We start from the raw sequence: 17,189 nt of genomic DNA on the forward strand, positions 1-17,189 counted from the left end.
GTTGACAGGGTGTGCTGGGCGGGGGAGAGGCTGACAGGGACAGTATGCTCACCCAACGCAGGGGGCCACAGGCCCGTACATGTGCACACGCACACAGATGACAACCAACTCAATCCTTCAGGCACTTTCTAAGCTACTCCGAGTGCCTCACATCAGCTGTAAGCGGCTTGGTTAGCAGCTAAGTGCTGGGGCCAGGTGGCCCAAGGTAGAGGTGCCACGCTCCTCTATTTCAATGCTGTGTGACTTTGGGAAAGTGCCTTAACCTCTCTGAACCTCGGGTTCCTTGTATGCAAGGGTATAAATATAGGATCTACCAGAAGTCTTCTGTGAGGGTTCAATGAGCTTGTTTAGGTCGAGTGCTTGGTATACAGGAGGCGCTCAATAAATATAAGCTATTGGTCCTCTGAGGAGAAAGAGGTAAAATCAAGAAAATCCTCAGATAATAGGACCATTCAGTTACAAGAAGACAAACACTGATTTTCCTGAGTGTAAGGGCCCCCAGAGGGACCATAGGGGTCCATGGGTGGACTCAGGGTGGTCTGGGAAGCCCCACGTGTTTGCAACCGTGTGTGTGTGTGTGTGTGTGTGTGTGTGTGTGTGTGTGTGTGTTGTTCCTGAAAGAGCACCATGAATCCCCAAAGGCAGGAGCCCCTGCTCTGGGGTTTTGCTGCTGAGGTATGGGTTGGTCTCCGGCTTTGCTTGTCCCCTCTGGGTCCTCCTGGGTGCCTGGGACATTACTGGTTTTTTCCCTATCTCTCCCTCTCCCTTCCCCTCTCTGACTCCCTCTCCAAGTTTAAAAGTCCCAAAGGCTAGAAACAGAACCAGGGGAGGCAATGGGGTTCTGAGGGTGAGCATGCAGGCAGGAAATCTCTACTCGAGACTTGCCTTGAGGTCACCCAGCTCCCGGAAGCCAGTCCAGTGGGGAGTCCAGGCCCCGAGAGCCCAGAGCCAGCCCAGTGCCTGCCCCAGAGCTGTCAGTGAGGGTTTTAGATGGCCTGGAGCGGGGACAGGGACAGGGACAGGGACAGTGTGCCCTTTGGCCAGCTGGTTTCTCCTTCTACTGTCACCTGCCTTTGGCTGTCTCTTGATTCCCAGAGGGAGGGGACACCCCAAGAACCCCAAAAGGGCACCACCATCCACGTGGGCTGGAGCAGAAGGAGGGAGCTTGAGGGTTACGCACAGGCGGCATCTCCCACTGGCCTCCTTCTCACCTTTGCCCAACAGACTCCGTTACGACCGAGGGGAAATATCCTGGTCGTGTTTCATTTCTTTTTATTTCCCTGGTCGACACTTGGAGTCAAGTGGACAAATGACACGGCAGAAGGAGGGAACTGGAATGAGGCACTGAGGGGTCCAAATGGTCCCACAGCACCCCGGGCAAATGGCTGGGGGACAAGGATGCCAGATCGTTGATGATGGGCTGAGTCCCTTTATGGGGCGGGGGGAGCAGCTCTAGAGTGTCCCCAGGTTTAGCTGTGGAGGGCAGATCAGACGTGCAAAATTTCTGCAGGGAGAGATAGGTTGCATTTCTCTAAAGGAGTTGACCCCTGCACAGCCACACCTTGAGATCCTGGGGCCCCTTCCTGTCCACCTCTCCTGGTGCCGCCACAACTTGGAGCACTGCCGCTTGCGGGCAGGCTGGGATGGGGACCTTGGCGCCCTCTGGGCCATGGAGAGCCAGCTCAAGCGCAGCCCCATCACCAGGGGCTCACCCAAGGGGGCCAGAAAGCAAATGTTGTAACCTTACGTCACATCTACACTGAAGGGGCAGCCCGGGCACCCCACTGGCGGCAGGTGGCTTTCAGGCAGGCATCCCACATCCCCCACCAAATGCCATCATGTGAGGTCAAATCCCGGGCGTGAATGCATAGACAGAGACCTGGTGTGGAACGCCTCATGTCCCCAGGGCTCCAGTCCCCTCTTTCAGGAGAGCCCAGGACCTACAGTCGAGACTCTTGGGTCTGCCGTCCCTCCCTAGGGGCCCAAGGAAGTCACTCCATCCTGTGGGGCCTCAGTTTTCCCTCATGTTCACAGGAGCCCTAGGACTGCCTGGGGGTGGGGGGCTCAGGGTCCCAGGTCGGGGGCAGAGGGACACCAGCAGCCCGGTCCAAGGAGCCCTCTTTCCCCTGAACCATTAGTCCCATGGGAATAGGTGGCATGAGGTACTTCATAGGTATTGAGTTTCCTCTAATCTCTAAGACCCCTTCCAAACTGCACTCCCTACTTGAGACGAAGGATAATTAGCAGCCCATGTCTGTGGTGGGACAAAATGAGACCCAGGCTCCGGGGCCCTGCTGAGCAGGTCGGGGAGGGGGAGCAGCGGGAGCTGGAGAGGAGACACTCCGAGACCGGAGAGAAGTCACAGGTTGGGCACCCCTCCCCACTTACCCTCCTCTGAGCATCAAAGCTAACATCTCAGCCTAAAAGCTAGGTCAGGAAAAAGGAGACACGGAGGAGGAAAAGAGGGAGGGGAGAGAAAGGGAGAGAGAGGGCGTGAGCATTTGGGCTCCCCCTCCTCAGGCTTCACCACGGCATCACATTAAATGCCTGTGATCTCTACTTAGCCCAGACTCTCCACTTAGCCCTGGGGCCCAGCTTCCTCATCTGTAAAATGGGGAAAGTAGTTTTTACCCTGTAGGGTATTTGGGAGGGCCCAAGGAGACACTGTGCACGGGATGCTCAGTGTTTCCAGGGAAAAGATGGAGAGCCCAGACGTCAACCCTCCATCGACGGTCAGTGGATTGTCCACGAGGATGACAAGAACATTTAATGGAGAAAGAAGAGTCTCGCCAACAAATGGTGCTGGGAGAACTAGCTATCCTCGTGCAAAAGAAGGAAGCCGGATGCTTATTGTACACCATATACCAAAATGGATCAAAGATCTAGACACGAGAGCAAAAACTACAAAAGTCTTAGAAGAACACATGGGGGTAAACATTCACGACCTTGGATTTAGCAATGGTTTCTCTGATATGACATCCACAGCACGAGCAACAAAAGGAAAAAAAATAGATCAATTAGATTTCACTAAAATAAAAAAAAATGTTGTGCATTAAAGGACACAATCAAGAGAGTGAAAAGACTAACCATCGAGTGGGGGAAATATTTGCAAATCATATATCTGATAAGGATCTAGCACCTAGCATACATAAAGGACATGTACAAATCAACAACAAAAAGACAACCCCGTGAAAAAAATGGGCAAAAGACATGAATACATATTTCTCTGCAGAAGATACACAAGTGGTCGATAAGCCCAGGATGCCCAGCATCATTAGTCACTAGAGAAAGACAAATCAGAACCATATGAGATGTCTCTTCACACGCACTAGGTTGGCCATAATAATAAAAAACAAAAATGGGAAATACGCAGTGCTGGTGAGGATGTGGAGAAATTGGAACCGTGTCCCGTGCTGGGGGGAATGGAAAGTGGTCTGGCTGATGTGAACAACAGTTTGGCGGTTCCTCAAAAACTTAAATATGGAATTACCATACGACCCAGCAATTCCACTCCTAGGTATATGTCGCAGAGCAATATCCACACAAAAAGCGTACACAAATGGACACAGCAGCATTATCCGTAACAGCCCCAAAGTAAAAGCAACCCTGATGTCCATCAATTGGTGCACGAATGCATAAAATGTGGTCTATCCATACAACGGAATCTTACTCAGCCTTAAAAATGGAACGAAGTACTGACAACTGCCCCAACATGACAAACCTCGAGAACGTACTGCTAAGTGAAAGAAGCCAGGCACAAAAAGTCACATGTCGTATGATTCCATTTGCAAGAAGGGTCGAGGATAGGCAAATCCATAGAGACAGGAAGCTGACTAGTGGTCCCCAGGGCCTGGGGAGTGAGAGCTAATGGAGACGGGGATTTCCTTTTGGGGTAATTAAAAATGTCTCAGAACTACATAGAAGCGGTGGTCACACAACAATTTGAGTGTACTAAATGCTATGAAACTGTATCCTTAAAAACAGTTAAAAAGGCAAATTTTATGGTCTATATATTTTATTGCAATAAAAAATGTTAATGGTTCATTTCATGCCATGTGAATTTCACTTCAGTTTTATTTTATTTTAATTTTTTTTATTTTTAAAGATTTTATTTATTTATTTGACAGAGAGATAGCGAGAGCAGGAACACAAGCATGGGGAGTGGGAGAGGGAGAAGCGGGCTTCCCGCCGAGCAGGGAGCCCGATGTGGGACTCGATCCCAGGACCCCGGGATCATGACCTGAGCTGAAGGCAGACGCTTAACGACTGAGCCACCCAGGTGCCCTCACCTCAATTTTAAAAGAGTTTTAAATTCTTTTAAAAATGGCCTCATCAAAAGAAAAAAAAAAACCTTTAGCCGTGTGCAGTGATGGATGTTAACTAAGTTTATTGTGCTGATCATTTTGTAGTATCTACATATATAAAATTGTTATGTTGTACACCTAAAACGAATACAGTGTTATACATTAATTACATCTCAATTAAAAAAAAGAATTTAGAAAACCAGAGGGAAATTATGTGATGTACTGTTATATTTTTAGTGCTTAGCTTTATTTTTCTTTGTTTTGATTTTCGTTTGTGAGAATACTACAATACTACAAAGGAGTTTGAACTTGAAAAAAAAATGTCTAGCGCTGTGCTCAGCGCTCAGAACCCCTCTATCTGCGCTGGGATCCCCCATTTTGTTTGTCTGTGACCAAAGCTGAACCCTAGCCTAGATTTCTCCAAACTCCCAGAATCTACTTGGCCATCCCTCCAGGAGCGCTGGTGGAATCTACGCACACCACATCTTGGCACAGTGGGGGAAACTGAGGCTAAGGGGCTTGACCTGGTGTACCAGCAGCAAGGAGACTTTGCCAGAACCTGGTACCGCCCGGCTCCCCTCCTGTGCTCGTTCTGCTCTCACACGCTGCCCTCCCCCCTCCCGCCAGCAGTTGGTGTGTGCTCAGGGAATTAGAAACACATTTTCATATATTTAAGCAAATCTGCTGCTGAAGAAAAACAGATCAGAACCTGCAAAGCGAAGCAGAGCAGAACCAGTTTCCGCATCATCTGCCACTTCCTAGTTTCCTCGGCACTTGGTGCCCCGCGCGCGTCGTGGGCCAGATGGACCCTGGCCAGGTCTGAGGCCGGGGAGCCTGGGCCACGGGGGCCATGGGATGGGAATGGGACTCTACAGCTTGGGCCCCAGTCCTGGGGTGGCCAGCGCTGGGCGGCGAGGGGCCCCGCTCCTTTGAGCCTGCCATGCTCTGTTCCGGCCCCTGGGCTCAGGGGCTCCCTTGGGCCTCTGCCTGCCCACTGTTCCCCTCCTCCCCTCCCTGCCACCACATCCTTGGCCTGACACCCCCTCCTCCCAACATTAAGAGCCAGACAGAAGAAGGGTGAATCCCAGCTCCACCCCTGAGTGGACCTAGGGAAGCCTTGGTCTCTCTATTCATCTGCCTGATGGTATAGTAAACACCCCGCCCATAGGCTTACGGGGGGCGGGGGGGTTACATGGGAGGAGGAGGTCGCATGGCTTGTCCCCTCCCTGGCATCCATGCGCTCCCCCCTCATGTTCCCTGCATCCCCCACCCCATGACCTTGTACATGCCATTCCCTCTGAGCGAGCCGTCACTTCTGAATCCCTCCGACCCGGGCCCCCCATCTCTGAACTCCACAGTGCACGCGGACTCTACCTCCCATTCCTTGCCTGGTCAACAGCATCATCTTCTGTCTGTTATGCTCTACTGTCACTCCTTTTGTCTCTCCAGCTAAGTTCTGGGATGGAAAAAGAAAATCCCTTTTTTGGGAACATTCATTCTGTGCCAGGCACCCAGCTGAGGGCTCTCTGAGGCTTGTCTCATCTCATCCGTCAGCCTTCCTCTGAGCCTGTGGTTGCTGCCATCCCAATGTTCAGATGAGAAAATCGAGCCTTGTAGCACAGGGACTTAGCCAAAGTCTCACAACCCAGAGGGACGGGATAACTGCAGCTCGCATTTGCCCCTTCCCGGATCCCAAGTTCTCATCCACAGCGGGGGTAGTCTGCCTGTCTGTCTGTCTGTCCATCTGTCCATCCCCTTCCTCCCCGCACAGGGGTTTGAGGCAGCTGATGATAATACATGCAACGCAGGAGAAACATGAAAATATATTAAAAACCAAGGCTGGAGAGTGTAGAGATGGAAGAGGAAGACGAGCTTGGGGAAGGCAGGGATGTGTACGCTGGAAAGTTCTAGATCTTCTGACACTCTTTGGAAAGCTGTCCCTTCCAGGCCCTTTCCCCTCCCCACTGCACTCTAGTTGCACTGTGCCCACCCTCCATGGGGTGTCTGGACCCAAAGCCGTTCCCTTAAGAAAAGTAAGGGGCAAGGATCTCACGCGTGTGGGCGCTGACCTCCCAGCAGCGCCGCCCCGGGCCTGTCACTCAACTGCTCCCCAGGAAGGAGACTTCACTGTGCAACAAGATGTCATGCATGGAACTATTCTTGTCCTGAGCTGGGCCCTGCCTCAGGCATTTCAACAGAATGAGCCGCCTTAACTAAGGGTTGGGTGAAGCTCAGGTTCTAAAGTTGCTTCCTACTTAAGAACAGAGCTGTGCAGACCTCCTGGTGTTATCCGATCGCAAATCCCACGAACCAGGGGCTCTGATGGAGACATGCAGGAGATTTAGGTGCTTCCTCTGCCCTGATCGAAACCCTAGTTCTTCCTGTAAGATTCAGTTCTAATCTCTCCTCCTCTGAGAAGTCTTCCCGGATCACACCGACCTTCCACTGGCCCAACCATTTGTTCATTAAACACTTACCTCGCACTGACTGAGCCAAGAGGGAGGTGCTGGGGACGGAAAGATGAGACGGCCCTACTTCTGGGGAGCTCACAGTCCAAGGCAAAAGCAAACACCAGGAGCACAACAGCCCACATGAATGAGTATCGGTCATATGCCAGGGGCTGTGCTCATGACAGTCGTGATTGTGTATCCTTTAATAGCAGCAATTTGAGGAAATAAGGCTCAGAGAGGTTAAGCCTCATGCCAAAGGTCCCACAGCACGGGGTTCTAACCTCTATCTCTCTGCCCCTAGGACCCGAGCCCTAAACCACTAGGCCAATGTCAGTGAGCACAATGACAGGGATGTGACCAGATGGGGGCCTTTCTACCCACCTGGGTTAAGGAATCAGAGAGAGCCTCCTGGAGGAGGTAGGGTCCAACCTGAACCTTGAAAACTGAGCTGGGGTTTTCCAGGTAAATGTGGAAGCCTTGGGAATGAAGGAAGCAAGGGAAGACATTCCGGGTAGAGGAGGCGGCCCAGGCAAGGGCGAGGTGAGAAGCGTGGCAGGCTGGAGCACGCAGGGTCAGCAGGAGTGATGGGCCTGCATCCCTCTGGGGTTCCCACCACATCAGCTCTGTCTCCCCATGCCTTGTTAGTAGTGTATGTTCGTAACATCTGCCGTGCTCTCTCTTTGAGGAGAGGAGGGGGCGGGGGTGAGGTGTTCTGCATGCTCTCCCCTTCAGGTTTGGGGGCCAGGAACACAGAGGGGGAAGGAGGCCTGAGCCAGTGGGCCGTCAGCTTGGCACTCCTTGGTGGGAACATTTCGTGAACATTGAGGTCAGGCAGAAGGCGGGACATCTATGACCTTGATTCTACATATGGTGTTCAATGTCACGGTGAGGAGGGGCTCGAGGACTCAAGGATCCACTTGCCATTTGTCTTAATCAGCCCAAATGTCCCCTTGGGCGGGGAGATAGGGCCATGTGCTCTGCATTTAGGTAAACTGAGGCACAGAGAAGGTAAAGCAGGTGCTGAGGAAGAAGGGTGCTCAAAGACACACCTTCATGGCCTTTTCTTGATTTCCCTGTCAAGCCCAAGACCAAGACTCCTGTGCATGTAAAGTCTTGGATAAAAAGTTTAATGTTCATCTATTTCAAAATCAAGAGGATCAAGATTGGATTAATGATCATATCAAAGCCTGTCGCTAGAACAGAACTCACTCTCTTCAAGCACTTGTAGATATTCTGAGAAAAGCATTTCCTTCTCCCAGGAAGCTGGTGGGGCAGGCAAGTCACCCCCCCAGGTACAGATGAGGAACCTGAGGTTCAGAGAATCTAAATGACTTGCCCCAGATCACCCTGCCTGAGAATGGCAGAGCTGGGATGGGGGCTTGGGTCCTCAGACCCTAGGTCTGTGTTTTCTAGACAGGATACCCACAGCTTCTCTGTGGAAGCTTCCAGAGGGTCTCAGGGACATCAGCTCCCAGCTCCACCCCTCACTCCCGGGCCTCCTGCTCCTCAACATCTCCTTCCACAGGGACTCACCACGTAACCCACAAAGATTCCCCGGGAACATCAGCCACGGGTTGCACCCACCACCAAGCAATTACATAGGGCAGCCGTTTCTCAGACCATACCCTGCATGCCTCTGAATCACCTGGATCTCTTGTTAAAATGCAGTTTCTGACTCAGCAGTCTGGGGCTGGGCCTGGGATTCTGCATTTTTAACAAGGTGAGTCCAAGGACTACACTTTAGGTAGCAAGTGGGGACCTGTAGGATCGCTTTAAACACCACCCGCCTGGTCTGTGGCCAGCACCCCACCCCCTTGCTCTTCCCGACCTCCCCCCGCCTCACCATCTCTCTCCTGAGACTCACGGGTTAGCTTCTGTCTCCAGAGGCACAAGGAGAGTGTTTGGGGGGCACTGTGGGGCTGCTCCCCATACCCAACAGCACAAGAGTTGAGAAGCCTCTGTGGGTACCACCTCCCCCGCCCCCTGGGCCCTGCAGCGTGGCCAGGCTGGCCCAGAATGGAGGGTGGAGGGCTGCCTGTCCTCTCCTGCAGTCCTCATTGAAATTTTGCCCTTGCCCTCGGATCCTTGGTTGAGAGCTCATCCCTATTAATTCTCATTGTGCATTTAGAGCGGATAGGTTTTTATTTATTCATTTATCTTGGTCTTCTCCCCCCTCCCCTTCCTCGCCAGGCTGGAATTTACAATTCAGTTCTCAGGTGGCCTTGCGGAAGGACGGGAAGCCTGGCAGGAGGGAGGGTCTGCACCCTGAACCCTGAAAATGGTGGCTGCCTCGTGGCCCCCCTTGCACCCTGGGGGTGCTCCAGGGCTCACACACCCGTTGGCTGGATGTGGGGACAGGTCCGGCAGTGGCCACAGGGACCCCCTGGGCACTGGCCCCCGCTAACAGGTCAGTGGGTGGCTGGCTACCATTAGGGCGCCCCCTGGTGGTTCACACCGCCGACCATGCCTGCAGGAGTCCGAGCTCCCTGACCACCCAGCGTAGGCCAGCTGCCCAGAGACTAGAAATACAGGGCGCGGCGTCCTCCAGTCTGGACAGAGGCAAAGAAGAAAAGCCAGGGACACAGCTGAGGGCGTCCTAACAACAATAATAAGCTCATAACACCTACTGCACATTGAGCACCTACTGTGTGCCAGGTCGCTCCCCCAGCCAGCCCTGTGCCCCACATACAGTATTGGCCTTTACAGGGGAGGGAACTGAAGCGCAGAGAGAGGAGGCCGAGTCACCTGGGGAGTAAGCACAGGCTCTGGCTGCAGATAAGTTGCCCGCCCCCCCTCAACTGCCTTTGAAACTGAGTGACCTTGGCAGGATTTAGGCAACACTGTCTAATCCCTAAAACAGGATTAGAACACTACCCACCTCAGAGCATCCTGGAGATGATTAAATGAGACCCACACAGGACCTGCTCAGGGGAGCCTGCACAGGGGTTTGAATCTATCTGGATGTGACCCCCTGCTCCCTGCAGAAGCCAGTCCCCCTCCGCCTGCCAGGCAGAGCGGGATGGCAGCCTGTAATGAAATATTTAAGTCCATCAGACAGGTGTGGAGACACTGAGGACCCACCTATGTGGGAGATGTTGAAGACGCTACTCTTCCCCTCCTGTCTTCCCAGGAAAGAAGGGCTCCCAGCTCCTCCCAGACCCCAGCGCTCAATGACACCTGCCTGGGCAGGTGGGGCAGCCTTAGGATTTTGGGGGGGTGGTGACCACCCCACCCTGGCAGCTGCCCTGGGTCCTCCCTGTGAGAGTGGGTGGGGGCAGGGCAGACGTCCAGCGCTAAGGGCATCCTGAGCCAGCTTTGGCCAGGAGAGGGCCTCAGACTTGCATCTGATGGCCATCTCCACCCCTCAAGCCCTTGACCAGAAGCTGGTCCAATGAATTATGATTTAGCTGCCCTGTCCCACACCCTTCCCCCCAGTACATTAAGGCAATGATTAATATTTAAGAGAAGGAATACAGTCAAGACTCTAATATGAGAGGCAGAGGTTGACTGTTCAGGGAATGTGTAGAGAAGTCTTTGCATGAACTGGGCTGGGTTGCCAGCCTAATGTTCAGGCTCAGACCTGGGCTCCACTGCCCTCCCGCCCCCGCCCTGCAACATGGCTTTGCCCCTGACCTTCAGGAGCTAACCCCCTCGCTCATCCCTGAGCCAGTGAGGCCCTGGGATCCCCAGGGCAGTGGTCCCCAGGAGCTATCCAGCAACCTCCCCCCAGCCCTGTGTTGCCTTCTTCCCTCCCTCCCTCCCTCCCCAGCTGGCTCCCTCGGCCCAGCCACCATCCACAGTGACAGCCTCACGACTGACTGCTGACTGTCCAAGCGGAAGCTACCTTCCCAGGCTGACTGCTCTGTGATAGGAATGCAGCTCCCCATGGGACTGAGGCGTCCTCAGGAGCCCCGTGGGGATACCTGCTCAGTCCAGCCATAAGCCCAGAGACCCGGAGGTTCCCTCAAGGGCACATGGAGACAGCAGCCACCCCAAAGGTGACGATGAGCCCCTCCCATCAGGTCCTGCAGCCTGGCTGCCCGGCCCAGCCTCCTGCCGGGCACGGGGGTGGGGGTGGGGGTCAAAGGCACTGCCAAGTGGGAAGGCCCCTCTCGGCAGGCAGCTTAGCTCAGTGACTTCGGAGCCAGACACTTGAATCACAGCTTTATCACTTCCTGGTGGGACTTTGAGCCTCAGTTTCTCCATCTGTACAACAAGAATGACAAGAGCTACCATCTGTGGGGCACTGGCTCTGTGTCAGGCCCTACTCAGCATTTTACATGTGTGAATCAGCTCACTTGCCCCTACAATGCCCATTTTACAGACGATGGATCAGAGGCCCAGAGCTGCCACTGGTTCAGAGCCCAACCCCCAAACTCCTCCTTTATACAGCAGAGAATCAGCCTGGCTGAGCTGACGGGGGGACTTGCATAGCAAGCTCTTAGCCCGCACGCAAGGGGCTCCCATGAATGGTCCCGGCTATTATGACCGCTGTTGTTGTTGGTAACACTGACTACTGAAGTAGTCCATGGCTCTAAGACCCCATCCTCCTCTAATTAAGGGCTCAAGTGACAACCCCTGAGCAGCCGCCGTCCCCTTGACTTAGCCAGTGGCTGCAGTCACTGAACATAGCGGTGGGGTTGAAAAGAGAGCCAGCCACACCGTCCATCCTGGTCTGACTCCTTCCTTATGAATCCCCCCTGCACATCCATCAAACCTTCCCCCCGCAGAGTTCCAGCTCTGTGAGTGGCATACGCTGACCTGGCAAAACCGTCTGCTGCATTGGATCAGGTGGGATAGGACGTGGTCCCGCAGAAGGATTGAACAGAGTGCAACATTGCAAAGAGTGCCCTGCTCCCTCGCCCAGGATCCTGACTTCCTGACTACGGAGGCGGGGCTTGTCTGCGCCGGCCGGCCCAGGAACTATCACTACCATGGTCTTCCCAAGAGAAAACGATCTGGTGGTCAGCTGGTCAAGAAGGTACCCATCCCAGAGAATGACATCACATGACCACAGAGCCCTGGGGGTGGCCTTTGCTTTGGCACTTCTCCAAGGTGGGACAGCCATCTGCTCCCAATCCGAGATGCGGGAAAGTCAACCTTGCATCTGGTCCTCCCATTCTGCTCAGCCATCACCAGTCTGTCCCAGACCCCCTCCCCCTTGGCCTGAGCAAACAGAACAGCGGGGGGGGGGGGGGTGCTGACTTACGTGGGAGCAGAATCTCTCAGGGGGGTCTCCGCACGTGATGCCTGAGGGCTCCACCTTCACCTTGACGTAGTCCTTCAGCCGCATCACCTTGGGCTGGCAGGCGTAGAACTCCCAGGTGGGGCCCTCATCGGTGGTCACCCAGGATTTGCAGATGTCGTAGTCCCCAGAGGCCAGTGGGAGGCAGTGCAGGAAAAGTGCGAGCAGGTGCAGCATGGCTGAGCAGTCCGCAGGGGCGTGGCCCAGAGAGGCCCTGGAGAGGCAGCGACTGGGTCAGGCGGGACTCTCGGCCTCAGCATGGAAAGTGCCCCATCTACCAGGCAACGGTGGCTGGATGTCCCAGGGACTCGAACACGGCCGGGTTGCAAAGAGCGAGGAACTTGTTTCTTCCCAAAGGCTGACTCGGAAAACTCAGAGCCAGCGTTTCTCAGACTGCTGATGGGCAGATCAAAAAGTTGCCCATAACTTCGTGTCCTCCTAACCTTGGCATTGCACCTCTCCCAGAGGTGAATCTGATCAAATCAGGCAGGCTCTCAAATTGTGACAGTGGATGGAAATGGGAAAGGGAGCAAATCCTCAGGGATCTGGCATGAGGTCGGATCAGATTGCTTTTAATTTTTGTCCTTCCAATCAATCCAGGTCTTTAAAGGGCCCTGAATGTGTGATGTGCTCAGCACAACTGTGAAACAACCCTCCAGCCTGCATTGTAAAGAGAAAATAAAATCAGGAGGTGTACGTGTTAGCTGGAAACATGTTCCCTCTGTGGGGCTGGGCTGGCATCTCAGACCAATAGAAGAGATTTCTTTTCATGTGGGCTTAAAGTGACAACAATTGTGTGGCTGGACTGCAACATAAAAAAGCGACTGAGGTTTTTAACTGGGGAGAAGCTTATTTGGCTCTGCTTTGTGGGGACAGGCACTAATGGGGGCCAGCTGACCTTGGCTGGTGGCCATCGGCAACTTATTATGAAGTTTCTGACACTTCGGCTCTCAATCCATCCAGGTACCCGGGGGCTGGCTTGTCTTTCATTGTAAGAGGGGAGGAGAGAGAGCTCATTAGCAACAACACCTGCAACAAATTAAAAAGAGAAGGGGGAACGATAAAGATGTATAAGAACAAAAGCTCTCTGGCAAAATGTGCAAAAGATGAAGCTGCATTAGCAAGGTCTCCCGAGAAAACTGGGTTATTTTTATTAATATCAGAGTTGCACATTTGGAGATTGGGCACATTATTTAAAAGGTGACTCGCTTTTCCCCCCTCTCTTCTGGGGGTGTTAGGGCAGCAGAAGTGCCCCTGCTTGGGGTCACCGACTTTCCAGGACATACTCAGGGGTCAAGATTGAGTGGTGGCTTTGAATACCGTAACCAAAAAGTCAAAATGCCAAAGCTGTCACCATAGGAGCCGACGAGCCTGTACAGACAGGTACAGATCCAAGTGGGGGCCAACAAGTAAGAACCGGGTGCCGATAAATCTCTCCCCGAATTCTGCAATGGTCAATTTAATTTTCAGCGCTAAGAAACTAGGGACAGTGAGGACTTCCGCAGAAGTGACGATGGTTTGTCATATTAGATTTTTCTGATCAAGGCCAAAATTTTGCAATCATCTTTGGAGGGTGTGTCTATAAATGAGTCACTATTATGATTATTGCTTTACTATTTTAAGCTACTGATAATTATTTAAGAGCCCAAATAGCTATAACTGAGACAAATGTTACATTGCAGAAAACATGACTCCAGTAATGTGGTGTGTTCCCAGACACTGGATACATCACCAGGAGAATCTGAGTCCGGCCAGTGTGGGATCCTGGCCAAAAATACTAGCCAATAGGGCAAAGGTTATGCAATGAGTCACAGAAGAAGCACCGGCGTTATTAATTATTCTGATTATTATACCTATGATTATTGCCTCTTAATCCCCAAACTGCTTCGGCATTGCTGCTAACCTCAGCATGATTCTCACCTGACACCTTCTCGGGCCACATTGTGCACAGATGAGTCCCTGAAGAGTTAATCACGTTTCCATGAAACCCATTCTCCCCCCAGACACAACACACTGCTGCCAAAAATGACAAACCGGGGAGGTGGACATTGTCCAGAGGGGGCTGGCCCCTCACCTGCGCTGCCCGAAGAAGCCCCCAGCCAGTGCCCCATGCTCTTGGTCGGGGGCGGGGTGGGGGGGAATCATAAATCTGCATTAAGGCCACCCCTGCCCCCTTTCTCTGGCTGAAGGGCTCTTGATGGAGATGAATGAGGAGCCGAGGGGGGACCATATTTTTACTGCTCACCTCTGGCTGTTTAAAGAGAAACCTGTTATAGAACCTGCCTGGCCTTGAATGGGCTCCTTGCTAGAAACTCTCAGAAAGAACCCGCCTGGCGACTATTTTTACAACCTGAGAAAATGTAGTAAAAATAAAATAGCGCTGCCGGCAAAGGTTTGGATGCCTCTACCCAAGCTTCGAGCTGCCCAGAAAACAGCAGGTCCCTAATTAATTCTTCCAGCCGAGGACTCCCAACTGTTCACTAACAGGTAGGGAGCTCCTGACGGGAGGCGACACCGGGCGCTGGCTGTGGGCTTCCTTCATCTGCAGGACCAGCGGCTGCTCGGGGGTTGGACTGCGCTGTCCGCGGCACCCGCGCGGGGAGGCAGCGAGGCCGGGAGGCCGGGAGGCCGGGAGGCCACCGAGAGCGAAGTGCGGAGCAACTCGGAAATCTATTAATTGCTTTGCAGTTCTTTTGGTTTAAATGCTGCGCATTCCCTGGAAAATGGGGTGTTCGGGGGGGGGGTAGCCAACAACAACCCAATCTGCTGGGGGTGGGGTAACAAATGTGTTTACAACTAGTCAATCAACGGGGCGTTGCTGGTATTATAGGGAGAATTGTGAGCTCAGCAAGCGAATATTACAGTCGGCTTCTGCCAAAAAGAAAAACAAAGAAACAAAACACACACACACACACACACACACACACACTCAAGGAGGGAGGAGAGAAGCAAGAGTCTCCGGAATAAGGAGGCGGAAAGCAGGGAGTGAGAAGCCAGCCAGGGAAATTTCAGAGTAAGAGGTTGTATCCCGGTGGATCGTTTTCTCCTTGGAAAATAAATCTTCACCTGATATTATTAAGAAACTGCAGCTCCCAGAAACAAATAGAATCAATGCGCTTTATTTCTTTTAAGAGTCCTCAGGAACCGACGGGGGCTGATAGCCAGGGTATTAAAACCCGAAAATTAGATTTTACCAGGATTTCTGAACTCCGATTTCTCTGTCTTATTGAATTAGCGCCTCTCGGAGCTGGCTGGGCTCGGAGCAGGCTCCTCCCGGAGTTGCCGGCTGCGCCCTCGCCTCGTGGGAAACTTGGCGCTGTGGGTGCGGGGCCCCTGGAGGGCACTGGAGGAGGGGTACCCGGGGCTGCCCACCCCGAGGTTCCCTCTCCCTTCCCATCGGGGGCAGCCGGGCGGAGTGAGATCTGCCTGCAAGAGGGTGGTGCCCGAGGGCTAGAAAGGAAAGGGGAGCCCGCCGCGGCCGGGTCACCTTCCCGCCCTCCACCCCTGGCCGGGTCCCCGGGGGTTCTCCGGGCACCGCTGGAGCTTAGCTACCCACGGCCCGGGTGCCCCCTAGCCCTGGAACAGGGGCCCTATCCGCTCCCGGCGTCCCCTACGGCCTCTTGGCGGCCGGGGAGCCCCGGAAAGTTGAGGGCTGGGGGGTGGGGCGCGAGAAGGAGGCCTCGGCTGGGCGCGGGGCGTGGGGGTCGGTCCTGGCTGGGCCGAGGGGTCGGGGTGGAGTCCGAGCTTCGGGTGGGCTGCACAGGGGCGTGCATCGCACAGGGGCGTGCCCCACAGTCCCGCAGCTGCGTTTTGTCTTTCCCAAGTTGAGTGCAAGCCCCGGCAGCAGTTAATAAGCACGCCTTTAAGAAAGGCCCCGCCGGCCCCGAGGATGCCCCCTCCGTTGCCACCGCCTCCCTCAGTTAGAGAAGGCACCGAGCAAAGCGCCCGGGAATTAGTTGCCTTCTTTTTCCCGGCGCCGCTTTCCAGCAGCGCCCCGGCCTCCGCCGCCCCCCGCCCGGGCGGGCAACTTACTCGGAGCGGGCGGACCCCGCGAGCCCACGGTCCTCTTCCCGCCTTCCCGCTGCCTCTGCTCCCCCAGTCTGCGCGCCGCCCTGTTCCAGGTTGCACTCCACACGTCCCCAAGCCGGGCCCTGCTCATCGCCCTCCCCCACTAGCCCACCCCTCCCCCGCACGGAAAGAAGTTTCCAGCCCGGCTGGCCAAGAGTTTCTCTGCGCAACTCACACAGACCCAGTTTTCGGAGAGATGGGAAGGGGATGCGAGGAAGGGGGGGGGCGGGGGGGGCTGTCGATGGTGGCGATTAAATTGGGGTGGAGGAGTAGCGCGAGAGAAGGGTTAATTTTCTTTTCACAAACACAGGCACGCATTCTTGCAACATCTATCCCCACCACACACACACACGCGCGCGCGCGCGCACACACACACACGCGCGCGCGCGCTCACACACACGATGGAAAAAGACCCTGGTAGGAAAAAGCCAGCCGGAAAGACAAGCTTTTCCTTTAAGATGCTCCCACAAACGCACACTCACACACCCCTCTCGGGCGACTCCAGCCCTCCGCCAGTAACAGCAGCTACCGAATAACTTTTGCGTCCGAGCCTTGGCTGGGCCGCTTGAAGTGGCTCCCGGGGCCCGGGAGGCTTGCATGGTCACCGAAGCCCTTTAAAAATGAAACCAGGCTGGCAAAGCTGCAGCCGCTCGCCCCCCCGCGCGCCCGCCGGCTCTCCCCGCCCGCCTTACCCCGGCTCGGAGCAGCTTCCCGGAGCGCAGACCCGGGAGGCCGCGGACCGCCGCCCGCGGGCGCTCCGCCTGCCCTGGCCGGCGCTGGGTGGGGGCGCGGGCCGGAGGGCTGCGAGCCGCGGCTCCTCGCGCGCCGCTGCCGCCGCCGCCGCGGCCGTCAGACCGGGGTTGGGGCGCCCTCCGGCCGCCGGGGGGGCCGCCCGCAGCCGTCCCGGAGACGCGGGCCGGGGCAGGGGGCCGCCCGCGCCGCCCGCATCGCCCGACCCGGGCCGGGCGGGAGGTCGCCTCTAACAGGTGCAAACTTTTGGGGCCCCCTGGGCGGCTCGGAGAGGGCCGGCGCGCGGGCACCGGGCAGCCCCCGGCCCGGGTGGGCTTCGCGGCTGCTCGTCGGGGCGCCGGGGCATGCCCCCAGGCGCGGCGCGGGCCAGAT

General features: G+C 54.9%; 1 protein-coding gene across 1 annotated transcript in view; it reads right to left on the reverse strand.

The window, feature by feature from the left end:
- Positions 1 to 16,827, reverse strand: part of NTNG2 (netrin G2) — a 65,116-nt gene extending 48,289 nt beyond the window's left edge. Inside the window, exons 1-3 of the mRNA XM_035016576.1 lie at positions 16,760 to 16,827; positions 12,898 to 13,028; positions 11,964 to 12,659 (exon numbers count right to left, since the gene is read on the reverse strand). Coding sequence (XP_034872467.1) covers positions 11,964 to 12,176 — 213 coding nt within the window. The 5' untranslated portion in view covers positions 12,177 to 12,659; positions 12,898 to 13,028; positions 16,760 to 16,827. The remainder of the gene's footprint in view (positions 1 to 11,963; positions 12,660 to 12,897; positions 13,029 to 16,759) is intronic.
- Positions 16,828 to 17,189: the final 362 nt, after the last annotated feature.

This window comes from Mirounga leonina, unplaced genomic scaffold (assembly GCF_011800145.1).
Source record: "Mirounga leonina isolate KUSES-001 unplaced genomic scaffold, KU_Mleo_1.0 Mir_170, whole genome shotgun sequence".
Classification (NCBI taxonomy): domain Eukaryota; kingdom Metazoa; phylum Chordata; class Mammalia; order Carnivora; family Phocidae; genus Mirounga; species Mirounga leonina.